This window comes from Diabrotica virgifera, chromosome 10 (assembly GCF_917563875.1).
Source record: "Diabrotica virgifera virgifera chromosome 10, PGI_DIABVI_V3a".
Lineage (NCBI taxonomy): Eukaryota > Metazoa > Arthropoda > Insecta > Coleoptera > Chrysomelidae > Diabrotica > Diabrotica virgifera.
The window spans coordinates 149655861-149675971 of NC_065452.1; the positions used below are offsets into that span (position 1 = coordinate 149655861).

The following is a 20111-nucleotide window of genomic DNA, read 5'->3' on the forward strand; positions in this document are numbered from 1 at the left end:
CGGATCTTTAAAATTAAGTAAATCCTGTTTTGGATCTGAAAAGAAATAAAAAAATTATTTGTCATTTTCCTGTTTTATTTACCATTTGTAAAGGCACCGTTATCTTTTTGCATTTTAGCCTCGTTAAAAAAATTTAAATATGCCTTACCCGAGTTACTGGTGGTTGCTTATTCATATTCTAATACTTTTGAAACAGGTGATACTAAGTGCTCTGGCTCTGGCACTAATTCTGAAGTCTCCAAAATAAGTTCATGTGGTTGAATATGAATATATTTATCACTAGTAGCACTAGAACTACTACCGGGTTGGGAAATATTTGTAGTGTCGTCTTCTTGATTTCCATCAGGTGTAAAAAATGCTGTCATTTTGGGTATACCTTTCAAAATTTTATTTTGTCTTTCTTGCTTTTCTTGTTTCCTTTTACGCCAGAAAGATCCAGGTTGTTTCCGCCCTTCCATATTTTTCTATTGAATATTGATTATATTAATGTTTAATTTACAAATTATAATTACCTATTCAGTTTCTAATGTAAGTCAAACATCTTACCTTAGTTTAGTTGTACGTTTGTAGGTATTTCTATTTCTACTCGTATTTATACAACTGCCTGGTCTGTATTAATAGGATAGAACAAATTTTACTAATCAACTCTACCGACCTACGCCTTATTATTTTCTGGTTCAAGTAGTAAGCAGTTTCTGTTTTATTATTTCGGCGCGGCGCGCCGGCCGGCGCCCGTCAGGCCGTCTGCCAACCCAAACGTGTATTTTGCGGTGTTCGCACATTATTCTTAAACGCTGTAGAATGATATAATTTTACGGCGCGCGGCATGTTTGTACGTTATCTGACATTTAGATAACATATACTGAACACAGTGCATAAACCATATAGGTACGTCGACGTTAATAATAATAATTTATTTATAAATTATTGTTAAGTTTTCAAGTTAATGATAAAACAGAAAAAATTTTATTATTATATCATGTGGATTTGTATGCAAATTTTATTTTACTATAATCATATAATTTCGGAACAGCACGCGCTTCACGCGTACCGCCCTAGAACCTTCAACCGCCCGGTGCTACAGCACCCAAAAGACCCCTGGTTAAACCGGCGCTGGTAATAGGTAAACATATAATAAACTAAAGAACAAATGGTAAACAGAAGAAAACTATCAGTTAGAACTGCGAGTATACCATAACAAAAGAGATAACAAATCTCAAAAAATAACAGAATGTGATTGAGATTAAAAATGCAATAGAAGAAAATCTGAAGGTCCTACATAGAAAAATCCTACATAGGGAGGAAATACAATAAAAAGATCAAAAATTCAGAAAGAAATATTATCACAAAAAGAACAGATTTTGCAGGCAAACGAGTTATTCTATACTAAATTTCAATAAGGGATGCAGTGCATGTAAACAACAATAATTTTAGTTGTTAAATATGTTCAAAATTTATCTACTCCTTCCATAGTAACAGTACTTGTATTATTCAAATCACTTTTTCTCTTTTCTCGATTATTAGTTTTTATTGTATTCTATATAAATTATTGTAATCACTGAATACATAGATGGTGAAAAAATAATACTATTAATTAAATTAATGAATAATTTACGCGATTATACAAGTAACTGTTATCCAAAAATATTCAAAAACTGAACGAAATAGCCATTTCTGTGTTGCTGATGACGACATCGCTGACAACTAATGTTTACATCTCCTGCATAGCTTATATTATGAATAAACTTTGTAAACAACTATATTCGTTAGAAGGAATTAGGTATGAGAAAGTTTTAAACTAAGCAAGGGTCAGAAGATATCCATGACAAAACAGAAAATGAATTATTTCAGCTCCAAAAGAGATGAAAAATATAGAAAGGCACCAGGCCAGGATGGCATTATAATAGAGAGACGAGAAGAAAAACTAATATAATGCAAGATTTTCTGATTATTAAATATATATAAACATAATAAAAAACAAAATGAAAATAATCGGTTTCGTTTTGATTCAATTCGAGTGTCTTACCATCTCTGACACCGTGTTTCGGGGTTTACCCCTTTTCAAAGAGATTTTACAAGAAGACTGATTTGAATCAAAATATAATGAGAAGATGGTATAAATATTCAAACATTTACACCGGAGTAAAGTTAGACTGACCTCTAACTGGGAACGATGAAATGAGTGAAATAAGATAATAAAAAACGTTTTAATTTATTAAAATTTGAACTTTTACCTTTGTAGAGAGCGGCCTCATTGGCGAAAAATTATCTGGATCTTTATCGTCGATACTTCTAGATTTAGTTAGTTTTTTAAGCTTTCCAATGATTCCTTTCTTTTTCTTTTTGTCGCCTAATTCACTTTGCGTGGACCCACTAGATAACCTGCTATCCAAGCTTGCATCTCTTCTCGTTTTACTCGTCTCTATATCAGAATGCAGTTCAAGCGAATTCAAGCTTGACATGCTGTTATCATTGGTCCAAATACTTTGTTCGGTTTGAATAGTATGTTCCAGGGAAATACTTTTACGTTTTAAGCTGCCTGTGGAAAACGCTGAGCTTTTTCTTATCTGGGGTGTCTTGTTTCGGAAAATTACCGATTCATGCTCCGTTGAAGTAGCTCTTCTAATGCCCATGGATCTTCTAACGCGTTCTCTTTCTGCATCCTCTTCAGAGAATCGTTGCAGTCTTCTTAGGTCTTCGGTTGTGTGTACAAGCCTTTGCATTATATACTGAATTTGTTGTTGTTTTTCTTCAGGACCCATAGACGTTTCCCTTCTTTCTAGAGCTGGAGAACTTTCTCTTGATTTAGATTTAGTCCTTCTTGGAGGTGTGGGGGTATATGGAGCTTCACTTTCGCGAGAGAAGAAAAGTTCTGGTGCTAATTGTTTTAATGTATCCATTTGCTCAACCAAAGCATTTATTTTTCGATCATCTTCCAAATCAACACGTTTTTTGCCATGCATTATTGATCTGTGCTCCTCCCTTTCTTTTTCATACCTTTCTCTTTCTCTTCTAAGCTTCTCATTCGTAGTTCTCAACTTAGCATGGGCGTCTCTAAGTTCCAAAAGATCACATTGCAACTCTGTAATCTTCTTTTTGTTTTCATCTTGATCTTCATCAGAAGTTTTCTTTAATTGGTCTTGCTTACGCTTAGCTTCTAGCCTTTCTTTATCCCTTTCCCTTTCTACTTCAAATAACGTTTGTCGCAGGTCTCTTGCAAGCGTTGCCGTTTCTTGAAGCAGCCTTTGCTGCTCTTCTCTTTCTTTTTGCCATGCTAGCTCCATTCTCGTTCGTAAACCTACTATTTTGGTCCTACCGCTACTCAACACCTTTTCTTCTTCTAATTCATTTACTTTGGAATGCATTTCTGATAATTTTACTTCGAAGGATGAACGTTCAGAAACTAACTCAGTTTTAAGTCTTGAACATTCTAGCCTTGCTTCTGAAAGTTCGTCTTCCATACAACTTATTTGTTCTTCAAGGCTTGCTACTCTGGATTTTGAGTCTTCCAGCTAAAAGTAAAATTTTAGGTAAGTAAAAGTTTAATAATAGATTTATTTTTAATCTTACCTCATCATAATTAAGGTTTTTAGGTCCATCTCTGGATAACTTAGGGGATTGTTTGAGATCTCCAATAGTTTTTTGAGCTGTTTCTAGCATGTGTTTATAGGTGTCTTTTTCTCTTTTAAATCTAATAACTTGATTCTGAAGAGATTGTAATTCACCATTTACCACATTGATTTGGCTTTCGTATCTCATCTTCAGTTCGGCGAGATCAGATTTTTTACTTTTCTCGAGATTGTTTAATCTAGAAAATAGTTATTGATTAGGGGATTGAAAAGATATCTTTTGTTTTATCAGCAAGATTAAATAAAAGCATGCTTTAGTTATTAGTAGTTCAGGGAAATGAGTCAGTGTCACAGAGGGGGTATTTTTTTATTATTTCCCTTTTATCATATAGATATATTATACATATTTAAGTTACTTACTTTATCCTCAACTGTTTGATTTCTTTTTCCATTGCATTACTGTCTGCATTAATATTTCTTTGAATTTTGTTAACCTTGTCATAGTCATCCAATTTTCTCTTTAGTTCGTCGTTTTCTTTCCTCATGTAATCCATTTGTTCGTGGATAGCGTCATACTCTTTTTTAATTTGATCATATTCTGATTGCTTCTCTTCAAGTAGAGCTTTCAGTCTTTGCCTATCAGAATCACCACTTCCTGAAAGTGGTCTTGCTTTAAGTTTTGATTCTAAATCTAATTTTTCTTTTATCCAAATATCTTGTTTGGTATTAAAAGCATCTCTTAGAGTTTTTATCTCGTTTTCTAGTTGTTCCATTTCACGTTTTAGATTTCTGTATTGGCTGAAATATCCAAAAGAAAATGAAAAATATTTTTATTTACACTGTATTTCGTTTATTTTGCATATATGTACTTACGATTCTAATGTTTCTTTCTCCATTACTAATTTTGCTTTAGTAATAACATGTTCCTCTTCTAATATTTCATATTTAGCCGTCAGTTCATCATACTTTCTTACTTCCTTAGTAATTTTAGTTTCCAAGTCCGCAATCGATTTTTGCAGGGTTGTAATTTCGGGTGAGCTAGATGTGTTTAATTCCAGTTTTCTGATTTTCTCCCTTAATGCTGTTAGCTCCAGTTCTCTATTCCTCTGTTCTTTCTCGTTGTTAGTCTTAAGGACTTCAAGTTTTTTTCTTTCATTCTAAAATTAAAGCATGATAGTTTTAGCAAATATAACCGAAATACTTTAAAACTACTTTAAAGATACTTTAAAAGGACACCGCACAAATCCTATGGAAAATATGTCAATCAAATTCAATAAAATTTACATGAATAGATTCATCTCGAAACTACGGCCATTTTATATCATTGCGCCAACTCTCAATTTTTCTTGATACAGGCGTACATTTATATAAATAAATCTAAAATCAAAGGGATTTGTACATAAGATACAAAGGGAAAAGAGATTTTATAATTCGACGCTCCATAAATCTTCTACGGGTATTCTTCTTATAGATAATAAATGACAACGGCTTAAGCTCTAATCAGCTTAGCTAATGCTGGGTTTAAGCTATTTTTAATAACACTTAGACAAATAGAAATTATGAATGACATTTTTATGGACTTCAAAAAATGATTTCAATAAACTTTAATTACAATTTGCGCCGTTATTAATCAAAATTAAGAGTTGGCGCAATGATATGAAATGATCGTAAATTCGAGACGAATCTATTCATGTAAATTTTATTGAATTTGAGTGACATTATATTTTCCATAAAATGTGTGCGGTGTCCTTTGAGACAAAATTTACTTGTAGATCAATTTCCATTTGTTTAATTTTCTTTTCGTTCTCCAGCTTTCCATTTTTATTTTCTAATTGACTCTTGGCTAGCTTTTCTTCTAAGCTCTTATTGGACTTGCTTGAACTCTCCAATTCTTCTTTGAGTTTATTGATTTCTTTGCTTTCAAGTTCTCCTCCTCTTCTGTTGGCCTTGGTTACCAGTTCCTTTTCTCTCTCTAGACTAGTTTCCTGAAAACAAATTTTTTACTGCAAATCAAAAATCTGACATGATTTATTTTACCAGTTGTTTGACTAATTTATCTTTTTGTTGAATAGTAGATTCCAAACCATTGATTTTGGTTGTTAATGTTTCAATTTTGCGATTCAATTTCTTCTTCTCTTCTTCCCATTTCAGTTGGTCATTTTCTAATGTTTTCAATTTCGCTCTTTCTTTTTCTATCTAAAATTTTAAAATTTTATAATGAATTACACAAGTATATCCACTCTACAAGAATAACAAAGTAGCTATCAAAACGGACAATACAATATGGAGTCCATTATTTAAGACGACAAAGTGGCTACTATACGATTGCTCCACATCTCCTATTAAAAATATTTCTGGAAAAAATCCTGAAACAATGGAAAAGAAAGTTCGAAGGAATGGGTATACCAGTAAGAAATGAATATCTATATACCGTAAGTTTTGCTAACCACTAAATAATGATCGCACAAGACGAAGATGACCTCAGCTTTATGATGAGAAAACTGGAACAGGAATATACAAAGAATGGAATGGAATTAAATCTTGGAATGGAATGGAATTTAATTAAAAATGGAACATGAAAGGAAGCCCTAACAAAACTTGGAGAAAAATGGCCAATATTAATTGAAATACTTGGGAAAACGTCAGGAAAGAAGTTTGAGAATAAAGAGACTTGGTGGTGGTCAAATGAAGTACAAGGAAAAATAAAAGAGAGGGGAAAATTATATAAAACGTGGCAAGAAACCAGATCGAACATAGATCTTCAAAACTATATGGTCGCCAAAAAGGAAGCGAAAGTAGCAGTAGCAAAAGCTAAAGCAGAAGCGTATTCAAACCTATACGATCAACTTGATACCAGGGAAGGCGAAGCAAAGATATATAAAATAGCCAAACAGGAAGCAAAGAAAGCAAGAGATTTTAATCAGATTAGATGTATCCGAGATGAAAATAATAAAATACTAATTCACGAAAAGGATGTCAAAAAGGGATGAAGAAAGTATTTTGACAGTTTATTAAATGAAGAATTTGACAGACAGTCTGTGGAGTTAACGGAGACAGTAACAGCAATGGTTACCAGTTTACCAGAATAACAAACGAGGAAGTGGCTCAAGCGCTTCAAAAAATAAAGAAAGGAAAAGCAGTCGGACCAGATGATATTCCTGGGGAAGTATGAAGAGACAGGAATAAGTTGACTAGCAGTTGACTATTTAATAGAATTATGGAAGTTGGACAAATGCCAGACGAATGGAGAAGCAGTATATTAGTACCTGTCTACAAAAACAAGGGAGACATACAACAATGTACAAACTACAGGACTATAAAACTACTTAGCCACCACTGGCGAAGCGTCCATGTAACCATTGTTACCATTGGTAACAGTTAAAATTTGCAAATAAATATTTTATGACTACTATCAAATAATTCCATTTATATTTTTAAAAAATAGAAATATTTGTTAATAGTATCTACCTAATTCAGTAAAATAGCCAACTAGAAGCACGAAAATATCAGCGAGTTTATGTAAAATCGGTTGCACGTTATTATAATACGCCCTTACCACAGTATATAGAGGTTCCCTCTTTATACTGTGCCCTTTACTTACCGTGCGCCGCGCCGTTATTTACCACTTCTGTGAGTGGCAACGATTAGGATCTTTGTATCGGTCAGAGGACTGGATCGTCTCTAAAAATTTTGCGGGCACGATGGCTCTTAAGCCGCTGTGGATTAGTATTCGTGTTACCAAATTTTAATTTGGTGACACGGCTAGGTAAGGGCCGGTAGGTACTTTATGTTCCGGTTAGCTAATCGGGACAGAAAATACCGACCGTAAGAATATCAGACTTAATAAATGCAATTTTAATTATTATTATAATTATAGGTAATAATTATAATTCCATTTATGAAGTCTGTTATTCTTAGGGCCGGTATTTTCTCGATTAAACTCCGGTTAGTTAACCGTAGCGGCCCTTTGGATTCGATTATTGCATAATATGCATTATTAATAATTATTAGTTTATAACTTGTAACTCTACTTGCTTACTATACAGATAACATATCTATACCTTTTTATCCTATATAAATCATATTAATCGATTTTAAGTACTTGTCGAAATATATTAATTAACAACAACATTATTATATGACATATAATAATATTGATTATACAGTACATTGTAGTGTATAATCAATAAAATAAAAATTATTTAATATTTTAGGCTAAAAATGACAAATGAATGTACTGATTAGTATACTAATTATACAATTTGGATTTTTTAATAAAGTATAAAGGTGATATAATACATATTTTACCTAAAAACAACAAATATGTTTTTAGTTTGTAGATACTTTATATAGTTACTTAAATTTTTAATTTTTTAATTTTATTTCTGTATTTCATCTATTTTTATAATAGACCTGGATCGCAGGTACCAAAAAAAAGTTGATTAATAGCAAGCTGAAAATTCACGGTGTCTAGTCGGACAAACTTTGATGTATGGGAACACTATATATATAAAAATATTTATAAAATACTTCTGGTTTTGGTAACACTTTAGAAAAAGTCACGCGTCGCCACTGTTAGCCACACCATGAAAATATGGAAGAGAGTAATTGATAGATGGATACGTGAAGAAACCGAAATATCCGATAATCAATTTGGCTTTATCCAGGGCAGATCAATAAAAGATGCAATTTTCATTGTAAGGCAACTGATGGAAAAATACAGGAATAAAGAGACCAACGCTCATATGGTATTCATTGATCTTGAGAAAGCATATGATAGAGTTCCTCGAGAGATTTTGTGATGGGCACTCAATAAGAAAGGAGTCCCTGGCGAATATGTAAAGATTGTGAGAGATATGTATAAGGGAGTAACGACTAGTGTTAGGACAGGTGTGGGAGAGACTGATAAATTTCAAGTGAAAGTAGGATTGCACCAAGGCTCGGTGCTTAGTCCTTATTTATTCTCATTAGTTTTGGACCAGATAACAGCGAAACTACAGGGTAGCATTCCATGGTGCCTTATGTATGCTGATGATGTAGTGTTAGTAGGACATAGTGAAAGAGACTTAGAACAAAAACTGGAACAGTGGAGACAAGCTCTGGAGGAAAAAGGTTTAAAACTTAGTAGGACAAAAACAGAGTATTTGTAATGTTCATTTAAAGATGGAGTTACTACAAATAAAATGGTATCTTTGGATGGTGAAATGATTGTGAAAAGCAATAGTTTTAAGTACCTAGGATCGGTATTACATAGTAATGGAGAAATAGATGGAGTGTAAAGAAGCGAGTGGTGTGTTGTGTGACAGAAAAATTCCAATGAAACTGAAGGGAAAATTATATAAAACAGCCATAAGACCGGCTATGATGTACGGAACTAAATGTTGGGCAGTGAAAAAGAAAGAGGAACAACGAATGTATGTGGCGGAAATGAGCATGCTTAGATGGATGAGTGGAGTGACAAAGAAGGATAAAATTAGAAATGAGTATATTAGGGGAAGTCTAGGTGAGGCACCAATTGATGCCAAAATGAGATAGCATAGATGATGGTTTGGTCATGTTCAACGTCGACACGTTAATCACCCAATACGAAGAATAGCTGAAGTGCAGATTCCTGGAAGGAGTAGAAGAGGAAGATCAAAGAAGACCTGGGGGAGACGATAAGGCAGGACATGTTGGTAAAGGGGATTAACATTGATATGACCCAAGATAGAATTGTGTGGAGAAATGCAATTAGGAAAGCCGACCCCGCATAGAGATAAGGCAAAGAGAGTGATGATGGAATGGAATTAAATCTAAATAAAACTGAATACCTAACAACAGAGAATATAAAAATAAAACAGCTGGAAATAGACGAAGGTAAACACATTAAAGGAAAATACGAGTACAAGCATTTAGGTTTCATAATATCAAACAAAGGAACAACTGAAGAAAAAAAATAGACTAGCACAAACAAGAAACTGTATATGAAAAATTTAACCCGGTACTGTGGGATAAGAACACCCAAAAACAAAATAAGAGCAACAGAGATGGAATTCCTAAAGAGAAGCTGCAAAATAACAAGAAGAGATAGAATAAATAACATAGAGATTAAGAAAAGAATGGGAATGAACTCAGATATAATAGATTACATAGAATAGAAGAGATTAACCTGGTACGGACATGTCAGAAGAGCAGACAAAAAACGTTGGATAAACAGAATAACAGAGTGGAGCCCGATAGGAAAAAGGAAGAGAGGCAGACCCCGAAGATCTTTCAGGGATGAAGTGGCCAAGCAATAAGTATAAAGAAGAAATCTACAGGTGGGGGAGTGACAAAACAGAAAGAACTGGAGAGAACGGTTGAGGGAAGGAATACGGTGAAACCTGTGGAAATCCTTGGTATATACAGGGTGAGTCATGAGGAACTGTACAAACTCCTACCTCGTATAGAGGCTCCTATGGGGAATAACAAATGACCATTAAAAAGTGTCTGCTCCCATTTTTTAATAATATACAGGGCGAGTTTCGCATTTTGACAGAAATTTGTATTCGTCATAATTGTTGAACGGTCAGATCGATGTGTCTCTTATTTTGGTCAATCGTTACACTATTACCACCTAATCAACTAATTTATTCAAACTAGAAAAAAATCAGGTCCGGCTTCAAAAAAATTAGTTCGTTTGGGTCTTAGAAAAAATTTCACCCTGTATAAGCTTTTTGAAAAGTCTAATATGAATTTTACAAATTAGACAAATAGGCAATTAAAATGACATGTTTCAAATCGGAATTTTAACCTAAAAATGAAAAAAAAAATGAAATCACGGTTTAACTCGCTACAACTCTGTTACAGTTTAATATTTTTTTCTGAAATTTTTACAGCACATATCTCTTACCATTGTGAAGACTATGAAAATTGTTATAGACTTTCAGTCTTCTTCTCATAAAAGTTATGAATTTTTAAAAATGAAAGGTGCATATTCGTTAATTGCAAAGTTAAATCGCAAAAATTAAGTGAAAAATTTAAAATTTATCTATTTGATCATGTCTATGTTAAACTATAGAGTCCAAAGAGAAGTGTTATGGGTTTTAGATCTAGACGTGGTATAGAAAAAAAATCTGGAAACTTTTAATTTTAAGAAAAACGTTGTTTAATTTTTTTTATTTTTATGGTAAAATTCCGATTTTGACAAATTTGATTTTTTAATAAAAAAAAAGTAAACGTGTAGGGAAAAATAAATACGCCATTTTAATTACCTATTTGTCTTATTTGTAAAATTCATACTAGAGTTTTCAAAAAGCGTATACAGGGTGAAATTTTTTCTAAGACCAAAACGAACTAATTTTTTAAATCCGGGCCTGATTTTTTTCTAGTTTGAATACATCAGGTGATTGGGTGGTAACATAAATTAAATATTTGTCCAAAAAAAATTAATTTTTGTAATAAAAGTTATTTTTTTTTAATCTGGTTTCTAGTAAATATGGTTCACTTTACCAAACTTTTAATTATTCATAGTCAAATTTGATTTTTTTATAAAAAAATTAAGTAATCGTGTGGGGAAAAAAATAAATATGCCATTTTAATTGCCTATTTGTATAATTTGTAAAATTCATATTAGAGTTTTTAAAAAGCGCATACAGTTTTTTCTAAGACTAAAATGAACTAATTTTTTAAATCCGGGCCTCATTTTTTTCTAGTTTGTATAAATCAGTTGATTAGGTGGTAACATAAATTAAATATTTGTTCAAAAAAAATTAATTTTTGTAATAAAAGTTATTTTTTTTAATCTATGGTTCACTTTACCAAACTTTTAATTCATAGTCAAATTTGATTTTTTTATAAAAAATTAAGTAATCGTGTGGGGAAAAAAATAAATATGTCATTTTAATTGCTTATTTGTCTAATTTATAAAATTCATATTATAGTTTTCAAAAAGCGTATACAGGGTGAAATTTTTTTTAAGACCCAAACGAACTAATTTTTTTGAAGCCGGGCCTGATTTTTTTCTAGTTTGACTAAATCAGTTGATAAGGTGGTAATAGTGTAACGATTGACCAACATAAGAGACACATCGATGTGACCGTTCAAAAATTATGGCGAATACAAATTTCTGTCAAAATGCGAAACTCACCCTGTATATTATTAAACAATGGGAGCAGACACTTTTTAATGGTCATTTGTTATTCCCCATAGGAGCCTCTATACGAGATAGGAGTATGTACAGTTCCTCATGACTCACCCTGTATTATACGAAATATAACTTATTTTGTTTATGTCTACGTTGAAGTTAACGAACAAAGAAAAAAGTACTGACCTCACTTGTGACTTTATTGTAATCATCTTTAAGTTTCTTAATTTCTTTGTCCTTTGTCTCTAGGGACTGTTCCAGAGAATTCGCTTTTTGGGTAAGACTAGTTATCTCACTCTGCCTGGCAGCCGATGATTCTAAAAGATGAAATACTAAATAAATTTTTAATTTAACTTATTATAATAATACTTACTTAGAGTAGCTTGTAGCTTGGATATTTCTTCGTCTAAAGATTTCTTGTCATTATTTAATTTTAGTTTGTCTTTAACTAGCTTATCTACTTCAGTTTGTAAATTAGATTTTTCGTTCGAAGCTTTATCAACAGAATCTTTCAATTTACTTATTGTTTTATTTAATTCTTCCTTTTCCACATTGATTTTACTAGCTTTTAGTCTTTCTTCGTCGCGTTCTTTTACCAACGAATTAACTTTTTTGTTCAGTTCTTCTAATTCCGTGGTAGATTTCTTTACCTTGGAATTAACTTCTTCTTCCAATTTAATTTTTTCGTTTTCATTAGTTTTCAGTACTTGAAGAATTTCTCCTATTTCTTTTTCTAAATCGCTGACCATGGTCTTCATTTGGTCCTTGGAAGTCAGAGCAGAAATTTTCTTAGGGGTTCTTTGACTAAATTTCTTAAAATCACCCTAAAACAGTTTCTCATTTTAGTAAATATTATTTATTGCAGTGGCAGTGTTCCAACACGAAAAGATAAAGAAGATCACCAGAGAATTCATGTCAAGAAACGAACAATCAATATTATTGACTATAGTGAAAAAAACAGAGAAGAGCTGGATAAGAGACGTAAGGGTGAGAAGAAGCTATGAAATAGGCAGTGATCACTGTCTACTGGAAACTACATTTAACAGCCAAGGAACAGAAATAAATAGCACAAAAGACAAGAATAAGAAGTACGAGAAAATAATTAAAATACCTACATAAACCAAGGGAAGAAACAACGAAAATCAGATATAAGGAAGGAGAAGTTAGAGAAAGAAATGGACATAGAAGGGCAAATGGCAGAAATAGTAAAAGAAAAATGGGAAAAATTTAGAAATGCTATGATAAATATACAGCAACACTAGTATTTAGGACCACAAGAAATAATAGGAAAGAGAAACGGATACCATGGAATGGAGGAATAAGAGAGTAAAAATCGAAACAAAAGAAAAGAAGATATTGTGGAAAGAATAAACATAAGACAAAACGCAACAAATTATAAAATATACAAATACAGAGAATAAAACTAAAAGAAATAGTAAAAAATGTGAAAAATAAAAGCTTTGAACAATTCGGAGAAAAAAGGAAGAAAACAGTAACGAAAATATAAAATTGCTTTATACAACACTGAAAAACCTACGAAGCAATAAAGAAAAGAAGCTATAACAAATAATGACCAAAATGGAACAATATTAACCGATGACAAGGATATAATGAGATGAACAAAACATTTTGAACAACTGTTGAACGAAGAGCAAGAAAAAGCAAGAAAGAGCAAGTAGTCGTCAATTTAAAGCTATTTCATTGAAGATATGAGCTGAAACAAAAAAGACGACGCGACGTTGCAAAATAAAAAGATATAAGTTCTCTATAGATATTTAGAAAAAAAATTACCTTTATTAAAACAGAGTCTCTTTTATCAGATTTGTTTAGTAAATCTTCCAAATCTTTAATTTTGTCATTCTTTTCAGATATTTCCACTTCCAGTGTTGCTATTTGGTCGATATATTTGTCAAGATTCTTGTCAGATTTAATACCTTTGACGGCAGTTTTCAATCCTAGTTTTTTATTTTCGTTACCAAGTTTTTCATTTTCTACTTCCAAAGTTTGGACCTTATTCCTTAACACAGTTGCTTCTTGTTCGATTACTTGCAGTTGCCTACGAAGATCCAAAGTTTGTTGATCAAGATCCAAAGATCTGCAACCCAAGAGTTTTGGTTAAGGTACTCTGGATCTTGTATTCATTCAAGCATATAAATACTTACTTGCTTTTCTGCATGCCCTTGGATCTCTTTTGTGTCAGACTTAGTTCGGCATGGAGACGTTCACAGTCTCTTTCTTTCTCGATGAGTTTCTTCCTTATGTCATTTGTTTCATCCTCCAAAACCTAAATCAAACATTATAATTTAATACCGTAATATCAAATTACATTAATGTTGACTAATGAATACAAATTCAAATACTCTCGGGAACACCTGTAACACCTAGAGAGCGTGTCCCCAGGTGGCACATAGGAGACTGTCAAACCAGGTTTACCGATTGGTAGAGGAAAAAGAATACCTCCCGTGGACCAAGAGGTGGTTCAACGAATGATTGCTGGTATCAGCTCTTTCTTTCTGACCAACGGCTTTGGATGGAGGAGTTGGAAAATAGTAGGGCACCCTTTTGTCCTGGGGCTGAGAAATCGGCCCCGAAGGTGGAAGAAACCAAATCATAACGACAGAAGGGTGTAGAAAGCACTACATTGAAGATGCCTATGGATATCCCTAGTAAAATCATCATGGTGTTAGAAACTAACAACGGCATTAATGATCATGGTCCACGGAAGCCAAAATCCGACAGGGATGGAAAAGATAAGGCCTCCCAGGTCGTTATTCAGCGAATTCCTTGTCAGAAGAACGGAGGCGAGAGAATGTTTAACACTAGAATTGGAGCCTGAAATGTTCAAATCATTGTTTTAGCCTGGTAAGATGCAGAATATTCAAGAGATGAACAGGTTGAATATTGATGTACTGGGTATCAGCGAAGCCAGGTGGCCAAATCAGGTTTTTGCTCTTTGTAGTTGTTGTGCTAAAAGAATGGAACCATTAAGCAAGAGATAATCAGAAAACCAGCACAGACAAGAACATGTATGAAAAAATAAACAAGGTGCTATGGGATAGACAGATTACCAGAAATACAAAGAAGAGAATACATAACAGCTTGGTATGTAGTGTGATGATTTACGGAGCAGAGAATTAGGTAATAAAGAAAGGAAACAGGTCCAAATGACAGCAATTGAAATGGAGTTCAGAAAAAGAAGCTGTAGAGTAACAAGACTGCATTGTCTTAGAAATGAGGAGATAAAAAGAATAATGGCAGTAGAACAAGCCATACTAAGGTACATTGAAGAAAAACGTTTAATATGGTATGGACACGTGGAGAAGAACAGATCATACAAGGTGGATATAAAAGATTTCGGAATGGAGCCCAATAGAAAAGAGAAAACGAGGCAAGCCCCGAAAATCATGAGGGGATGGAGTGGATGAGGCCATGAGACGAGACCTCAAAGATGGATAATTGCAGGATATAAAGGACTGGAGACGTTGGCTGAAAGAAGGAATGCCTGAAGTTATATCTACCTTAAGTTTCTGATTCAATAGTGAATTTTCTTTAACCTTTTCGCTAGTCAATAGTGTACGTTTTGTGGTAATTTTGGATGGGGCTTTTTCTTGTAATTCTTTAATTTTGGCTTTTAGTCGGTGATTGTCTCCTTCAAGTTCTTCGACTTTGTGTCGAAGAACGGAAGCTTCCTGCTCACTTAACTCCAGTTGCAGTTTTATCTCTGTTGGGTCGTCTTCTTCGGATATGTCAGATTTTTCTTGTGGTTCTGGGGTTAGTTTCAAGTTGGTAGGACTTAATTTTCGGGCTAAAAGATAAATAATATTATTTCATTTCAAATTAAATTTTAATATTAGTATATAATTTAATGAAAATTACAACATGAAAGGGAGGCATCTGAAATGTCATTGAAACACAATTATTAGAAAGATGTCATCAAACATGGTTACAAAATTTTGGTGTGATTTGGAAAGAGCATATATATGATCTTAAAAATAAAGAATAAAGTAAAAATATACATACTTCTTGCTCTTGTGGCCATTTTCTTTAATTGTAGGACTAGCGATTCATTGTCGTCTTCAATCCGGGATACTTTTTTACGTAATGTTTGAGCCTGAATATTAATAATTAAGAGAGTGAATTATTTATAATAATCATTAAATAATTATGTGAATAATCGAAGAAAGTCAAAAAAGAAAGAGCTGTGTTATTTCCTTCTTTCATTTCTCCTGTCTTTTTTGCGAATCAAAAATATTTTAAAAATTCTCGTAGAAATACAGAATCTCCCGAGTCATACCAGTTCATAACTACGTAAAATCAAAAATAAATAAACCATATAACCCGGTCTATATAGACATTTGAAATAACAAAAATTGCCGGAGAGCCAAATTTTGGTGGAGAGCTAGGGTATACCATAACAAATAAAGTTTTAAAAGTCCCCATCGATCCCATGTGTGCAACAAAAGTTATTCGGGGTCAAAGGTAAAAATTTGAGATTTTATGGATTTTTTTCGAAAACGGTAAGTTTTATCAAAAAAGAACCTTAAACCAAAGTTGTAGATATTAAAATTCTCTACAAAAATAGTATTTGCTATTTTTTTCCTAAGAGTTGCCGTTCCTGAGATATCGCGATTCTAAGAGTCACATTATACATGATATGCACACGTTTCCACACCACCTGAGGTAGTGTACCTGGCGCGTTTTTTTACCGTGGTTTCCCCTGTAGGCCTACTCCTAGTTGACTAGGACAGTTTACTAACTGTTTTGACAATTTTAGGATAATTTAAGGAAACAATACCGGTCAAGTTCTAGATATTACCTTATTATTGATATTGATTATTGATATTGCTATTGATTATTAGGTTAACTATTGTTTTGATTTCTTTAGATATTTTAATCAGATTCATATTCTTGAAAGTCTACTTCAACAGTCAAGTCTTCTTCGATTTCATCTTCTTCCTCTTCCTCTTGCTGGATGTTCAAAAATTGTTCAAATGTGACTGAGTCATTGGTCTCTTAATTAAAATCACAGGAGTCTTCCTCCGTTGTACTAAACTGGACATTTGAGCAAGACTGAACTTGGCAATTGGTACACGCTAGAGAACACAGCAAACCGACTTTTTTACATCCACATTTGGCACTACAACCTTTTTTGCAATTGCAAAAAATAGTGTTAAGGAGTTTTTCTGGAGCAGGTGGGAGTAAGGTTTTAATCGGTTCCAGAGTATTATCTATTAATTTCCAACCCTAGTCTTCTGGATTCAGTTCATTGCCTAGTAATGTTTGAACTTGATAATGTACTCGATACAAATGTTGAAAAGCAGATGCTGATGTTGGATGAAGACATAATAGTTGTACTTGTTTTTTGTTTCGCGTATTTTTTACAAAAGTTAAGTATCGGTATTTATCAAGACAACTAATCTTTTTTGGAGCTCCATAAACCGCAAGAAGAAAGCGAATTCCTTCCGTAATTATTGTTTGCGGTGTGGAATCAAGTTCTGTAAAAACTTTACAGCAGTCAGTCAAATCTTTTTTTTCGAATAATTTAAGTACTAACGTTTTGCCCCTTCTGTACATTGCTGACGTAGTGTCGCAGCCGGTTATCGCATGTAAAAATAAAATGTACTTTTGGCATTTGGGATAAGCTGATAAACTTTTCGAAGAATTTATCTCTTTTCGCTGTTGAGCCCTTCCAGGTTTCAGAAAATAAATAATTTTATCTACTGGAGTCCTTGCAATAACCAGTACTAACAAATCAACATCTTCACCAACTACAATTGTTGTGTTTGTTGCCTTAAATTTTTCAATTGCTGTCTCAATTATAAGCACATCTACGTCATTTTTAGCTTGTTTCACTTAATTTGTCAGTTAGCATGGAAATGAAACGAGATTTATTATTAATGTTAGCGAACAATTGTTGTTGATTCTCTGGAACTGTTCTATTTTCATCAAAGCTAATCTCGGAACCCGATGATGTTTTTGTAGTTCGACGACGTTGTTCTGCAGCTTTAATATTCTTTGTCGAGTCACTGTAGCCGTTAAATACCACTGTCACTGTAAGCCCGTAATGTCTGCTAGTGCTAAATAGTAGATGCTTGTAAGAAGTACTTATATTCACTTGAACTGAACCTTTAGCACTAAAAGAAACAGATAATATGAACAAGACCTACGGACAATACTGTAAGCATTGTTTAGAATAGACAATCTGTTCTTTTTTAAACAATGGTATAGCCAAATGCTTTTCAAGGCCACGTGGATAGAGGAAATTCAGTTTTAGACTGGTCATCTTGTGAAGAAATATTTTCAGAATAGTATAATATATTATATAAAAGAGACACAAATAGGCATTGATACTTGTCTTAAGTGACACATTACGTATATACGTGGCTTATATGTGCATATAATGTATAAAGTAACTTTTAAAATCGCGATATCTCGGGAATGGTAACTCTTAGGAAAAAATTGTAAGGACTGTTTTTGTAGAGAATGTTAAGATCTACAACTTTGGTGTGATATTTTTTTGATAAAACTTACTGTTCTCGAGAAAAATCCAAAAATTCTCAAATTTTGACCTTTGACCCCGAATAACTTTTGTTGCACACATGGGATCGATGGGACTTTTAAAACTTTATTTGTTATGGTAAACTCTAGCTCTCCACCAAAATTTGGCTCTCCGGCAATTTTTGTTATTTGCCAACTATTTTGATGTCGAAGTTGACCGGATTAATACTGGCGGAATAGAAAAATAGAGGTAGAAATCAAATGTAATAGACAATTATTATACCAGCAATATTTAAGTTTGAAATTAATAAAAGATAAAATAAAATCTCTAAGAAGAAGAACGACTCTCAGGAAAGAAACTGAGGTTTCTAACTGAGGTATGAGGAAAGACATAAGATAGAGCATAAAGCCTGAAGACAAGGAAGAGTATTTCAAAGAACTTTTAGTAGAGAAAAGAGTAGAATTTCAAGAACATTGAACCAAAACCAAGATAGAATAATTACAATATAAATTAGGCTCGCCAATAAGATTACCAACAGAAGAAATTAAAAATATATGTGAACATCTGAAGAAAAACGCAACAGCCGGACCAGGGGATATACCCGGAGAGTAATTGTTCAAGTATGGAACATCTTCGGCAACTATTTAAAGAATGCCTATATCACTAAGCAATGAAAAACACCATATCTCAGTATTATACATAAAAAGGGAGACAAAAACAATTGTGAAAATTACCGAGGAATAGTATAATGGGGACTTAAGTTTTGAAGAATGGAATCGAGAAAGAATATTTAGATTTTGAAGCAGAATAAAAAGCAATATTTCATACGGGTGGATCCACGATTGACTACATTTTCTCCTTAACTCAAATAATATAAAAATAGTTCAAATTGTCCAAATGGCACGGAATCAAGAAATTCGCATGTTGTTGTGGATCTACGGAAAACCTATGATACCCTTCCACTGAAAAAGCTGTGACAATCAATGGAAAGTACTATACAATCAACCCATAACAAAAATAAAAACTGGGACACAAATAACAACAGGATTTGTAACTTCAAAGGGATTGAAGCAATGATTGTTGCCTGTCCCCTATTTTAATATACCTCGAAAGTGCTTTGAAAAGATGGAAACAAAAATGTAGAACAAAGGGGGTATCAGTTCACTTACCACCAATATGATACACACACACTTAACTTTGCATAAAATAAACTATACGGCCCGAAAATAAATTGAAGAGTACGATATATGGGTCTTGAAATCAATATAAAGAAATCCGAATACTTCTGAAGGATATGTATCAATATTTTGCACGATGGAACATTAGACCATGCAATAAAGGAAAGAAATATGGCATATAGAAAAGGCATTATCTCATCAACAGACTTATGAATAAAACAACTTATCTGCTTCGGACATAAAAAATAAAAATAATGGATGAACAACGAACACCAAAGGAAATAATAAAATGGCAACCAGAAAGAAAGAAAAAACGAGGTAGACCGAGAACAAGTTGAAGAGAAGGAATAGATAAAGAGGTGAGAGAAAGAAACATAGAAGAGAATCTGTGGAACGATCTAACGAAAATGACGAAGAATGTTATACATCAACATGTAGTAGTAGTAGGGTGGTGTTTCTCCTTTTACTATTTTTTTGAGTCGAAAATTTAGATTTTGCAAAATAGTCAATGTCAAAATTGACCTGTTGTCCATTAATACTTAGCAATGCTATAGATCTGTTTACAGTTCTAAAAACAAATATACACATACATTTTAAGCATTCTTAAACTTTTATACAGATGAAATAAAAAATACTAAAATTAAAAATAAAAAAATATGAAAAAAAATCTTCAAAGAAAAGCGTGGCGCGTCTTCATCGAATAAACGGTTTTCGCCCCATGCTTTTCTTTAACGAATGTGTTAGATTTTTTCAATGTTTTT

The 20111-nt window shown here is 32.9% G+C and overlaps 1 protein-coding gene across 4 annotated transcripts in view; it reads right to left on the reverse strand.

The window, feature by feature from the left end:
* Window positions 1-20111, reverse strand: part of LOC114340256 (centrosomal protein of 290 kDa) — an 80784-nt gene that overhangs the window by 19692 nt on the left and 40981 nt on the right. For 2 of the 4 annotated variants that reach the window (XM_028290978.2, XM_028290975.2), the window contains exons 10-21: window positions 15694-15784; window positions 15192-15478; window positions 13836-13957; window positions 13465-13768; window positions 12047-12497; window positions 11860-12005; window positions 5607-5765; window positions 5336-5554; window positions 4443-4726; window positions 3990-4367; window positions 3571-3808; window positions 2235-3512 (exon numbers count right to left, since the gene is read on the reverse strand). In XM_028290978.2, coding sequence (XP_028146779.1) covers window positions 2235-3512; window positions 3571-3808; window positions 3990-4367; window positions 4443-4726; window positions 5336-5554; window positions 5607-5765; window positions 11860-12005; window positions 12047-12497; window positions 13465-13768; window positions 13836-13957; window positions 15192-15478; window positions 15694-15784 — 3957 coding nt within the window. The remainder of the gene's footprint in view (window positions 1-2234; window positions 3513-3570; window positions 3809-3989; window positions 4368-4442; window positions 4727-5335; window positions 5555-5606; window positions 5766-11859; window positions 12006-12046; window positions 12498-13464; window positions 13769-13835; window positions 13958-15191; window positions 15479-15693; window positions 15785-20111) is intronic. The other 2 variants (XM_028290979.2, XM_028290977.2) reach the window with 2 other exon arrangements.